The sequence below is a fragment of the Cyphomyrmex costatus genome, unplaced genomic scaffold (assembly GCF_001594065.2).
Source record: "Cyphomyrmex costatus isolate MS0001 unplaced genomic scaffold, Ccosl1.0 scaffold1011, whole genome shotgun sequence".
Classification (NCBI taxonomy): Eukaryota; Metazoa; Arthropoda; class Insecta; order Hymenoptera; family Formicidae; genus Cyphomyrmex; species Cyphomyrmex costatus.
In genome coordinates, this window is record NW_017274968.1 from 1 (window position 1) to 3162 (window position 3162).

Below are 3162 nucleotides of genomic sequence, written 5' to 3' on the forward strand. Positions count from 1 at the left end.
ACGCACGATGCAAGAGTATGGAACTCGTCTCAATTGTCGAGACACATGTTAAATAAATATGAAAACAGAAGACGAAATATCTGGTTATTAGGTAATAAAATTCGATTAAAATATATTTAAAAAATGTTTTATATAAGTCAAATTTGTACATACACGCACAGATATATAATTTGTGGAACTGCTCTTGTTACTAAAACATATAATTAATTGTGTTTTTAGGAGATTCTGGCGGTATCCCTTATTACCATATCTAATGACACCTAAACTGAATCAGCCAGCAGGATCTCCAAGTGCTTCTTATACAGATTGTCATGCTACAGCACGATGTTCAGTAGAAAGGACAATAGGCATATGGAAGGGACGGTGGAGATGTTTACGCAAAGAAAGGGCATTACATTATACACCAGAATTTGCTGGTAAGATGTAATTAACACGCAATAACAGTTTATAAAGAAATATACTCAAAATTATTATAGAATTTTGTTAATTTGTTATTATATGTGTGTGTGTGTGTGTGTGTGTTTTAGCACTTATAATAAATGCGACATGCGTATTACACAATATTGCTAAGCAATATAACGTTCCTGAAGAAATATATTTAGAAGAAGAAGATTTTCCTGAAGAAGGAATTGAGGCAGAAAATGCAAATATGCGTGCAAGAGGACATGCGACACGTGAAGCAATAATTGAAAGATATTTTGCATAACTAAATTAGTTTATAATATTAATTCTTTTATTTAAGACAAAAATAAATTTTTCTTTACATTACGAATAAATTTTATAAACAAAACAAAATAAACTTTTCTACATTATTCGTATTGCACAAAACCTGTAAATTTAAAACTTATAAATTAAATTATGTTAATATTTTTTATATTAGAAATCCGTTCAGTGTCTGTAAACTTAATTTTATTTCTTTTAATTCTGTTAGGATATTTTTTGCATCTTTAGTTGTTTTCTTCTAATTCTTAATTCTTTTTTCTTTAATTCTAATTTAGCTTCTTGAATTTCTAGCATATTGTATGATAATTGATGCACAGACTTGCCTGCTGTTAAAAAATTTTAATTTAAAAAAAAAATTATAATTACATACATAATAGGCTTTCCATTCAAAATTACCTTTTCATGTATTCTTTTCCTGTACTACTGTTTGATTCTTTCTACTATGTTGCCTTATATTAACATTTGTTGATACATTTTCTGTTTCATCTATTTCTATTTCTGAGCATTGTATGTTCTGTTCTTGCATTGTATTTTGATAATTACATTCTTGTAAAGGTTGTACTTCTTCTACAATATTTATTAGTCCTCCTTCTGGGATGTTTTCCAATCCGGCTGCTTCTAGCGTCAACAACTGTAATACATCTTCTTCAAAACTAGAAAAAGGTACTTTAGAAGGCGGTCCACCACCTGTTCCTTGTACATAACTCCGTCTTTTTGCTTCTTTTTTAAAAATATATGCCTTAATATCTTTCCATGTCTGCAAAATTACAGATATAATCAAAAATTATTCTTTTTTTTTTTAAACTTTAATTCATCTTGTATATTAAAAAACTAAATATATAATAGAAATGTATGTCTTTAACCTTTGCCCATTCTTGTCCAGTTTTTTGAGGACCTTCGTTACTTTTATTAATATTTTCGGCTATCACATTCCACATATCCTTCTGAAAATGTTCATATATTATTTGTTAAATAAAATTTTATTTTTATGACATTCTGATATGAAAACAGTAAAATTATAAGACAAAATTTTGCATAAGATTTGTGATCAATTTAACTTACTAATGTTTAACTTACTAATTTTCGTTTACTTTCTCCTTTTCGGTCTATGCGACCCCTAACTAATTCTGTATTCTCTTTTAATAGATTTAATAATATTTCTTTTTGTTTTACTGTTACGTTCATTTTTGTAATTTATTATGTTTATCATACCATATATTCTTATCCTTTTCAAATATCCAGATGTCGCATCATAATAATACTAGTATTATCCTAGTAATTTCTTTATGGATGTGGTGACATGTTTAGTGATTTTACTTTTCACATTTTCCTTCATACATGGGCTGTCTTCCCATAGTCCCTTTGCCAGTCAGTAAAATAATATTACTAGGATGACGTCATCTTACTGACTGGAGAAGTGTTCCCATTCTCGCCAGTAAAAAGTGATGTCAGGATTTGTTGCGTTTCTATGAAGGTTCGTACAAAGAGGATAAAGAACAAGGAATGGAGATGAAGACGTGATGAAGACAAGGATACACGAGGACTTTCTGGATAAGAAAATGCTTAAGGCAGAATTATATGAAATGCAGATTTAGTTTTAGATATAGATTTAAAAGAGGAAAAAGCTGCGAGGAATATGGAACAAGAATTGAAAAGGAAAGAAATGTGAGGCAAGGTAATGAGCCAGGAATATATAAGAATGAATAGAAAGGAAATTCTGTGTAAGTTGTTAGGCGAAGTAAAGAAATTATAAAGAAAGCGTGAGTAAAAGGTATATATAGATAAGTTGATTGATAGAGTGAGACGTAGGATAATGTATAGGTATGAATATAGATTTTTTGTTACGGATTTAAAAGAGAAAGAAGAGTTGCGAGGAATAGAATGTGTAAAAGGTTTGTTTAGATAAGTTGATTGATTGATCGAGCGAGGTGTAGGAGTATGAGTGAGTTGATTGTCTGAAATGATGAATTAAGAAGATAATAGGTAATAGAGAAAAGTATAATGCAAATAGATGAATGGAGGTTAGTCGAGTAAATTAGAATAAAATTTGTTGCGTTTCTATGCTCTACGCTTTCTACAGTTTTCGTTTCATATTACAGTTTCATTTCATATTTTCGTCATCAGTGATCTTCATTGAATAGATAAGTAAATAATATATATTCCATGTAGCAATGTTTACTTGCAACTCTGTAATATTTCGGTACCCTTAAAATAATTGACCCCGGCGACTAAAGAGGTTAGACAACGATTTCGTTCCGGTACCCAAATATTACAGAGTTGCAAGTAAACATTGCTACATGGAATATATATTATTTACTTATCTATTCAATGAAGATCACTGATGACGAAAATATGAAATGAAACTGTAATATGAAACGAAAACTGTAGAAAGCGTAGGGCATAGAAACGCAACAAATCCTGACGTCACTTTTTACTGGC

The 3162-nt window shown here is 29.9% G+C and overlaps 2 protein-coding genes across 2 annotated transcripts; one reads left to right on the plus strand and one right to left on the minus strand.

Annotated features, from left to right (window-relative positions):
* The first annotated feature begins 92 nt into the window (after positions 1–92).
* LOC108772902 (putative nuclease HARBI1) lies at positions 93–738 on the plus strand. The gene is made up of 3 exons (XM_018538555.1): positions 93–125; positions 220–416; positions 528–738. Coding segments are annotated over exons 1-3 (378 nt in total). The 5' UTR covers positions 93–123; the 3' UTR covers positions 707–738.
* Positions 739–947: 209 nt separating this feature from the next.
* Positions 948–1908, minus strand: LOC108772884 (uncharacterized). Its single transcript, XM_018538531.1, has 4 exons — positions 1801–1908; positions 1587–1667; positions 1120–1480; positions 948–1049 (listed from the first exon to the last, which is right to left on the minus strand). The coding sequence occupies exons 1-3, from the start codon at positions 1906–1908 to the stop codon at positions 1124–1126; spliced, it is 546 nt and encodes a 181-aa protein (XP_018394033.1). The 3' UTR covers positions 948–1049; positions 1120–1123.
* Between the last annotated feature and the right edge of the window lie 1254 nt (positions 1909–3162).

What these genes read in the sequence shown, in the direction of transcription:
- LOC108772884 (XM_018538531.1), bottom strand. Translation starts at nt 1,908, where the DNA reads ATGAACGTAACAGTAAAACAAAAAGAAATATTATTAAATCTATTAAAA. An exon ending in GAGAAAGTAAACGAAAATTA is followed by an intron (nt 1,668 to 1,800) that starts GTAAGTTAAACA and finishes GAACATTTTCAG; the next exon opens with AAGGATATGTGGAATGTGAT. An exon ending in CTGGACAAGAATGGGCAAAG is followed by an intron (nt 1,481 to 1,586) that starts GTTAAAGACATA and finishes GTAATTTTGCAG; the next exon opens with ACATGGAAAGATATTAAGGC.
- LOC108772902 (XM_018538555.1), top strand. An exon ending in TTATACACCAGAATTTGCTG is followed by an intron (nt 417 to 527) that starts GTAAGATGTAAT and finishes TGTGTGTTTTAG; the next exon opens with CACTTATAATAAATGCGACA.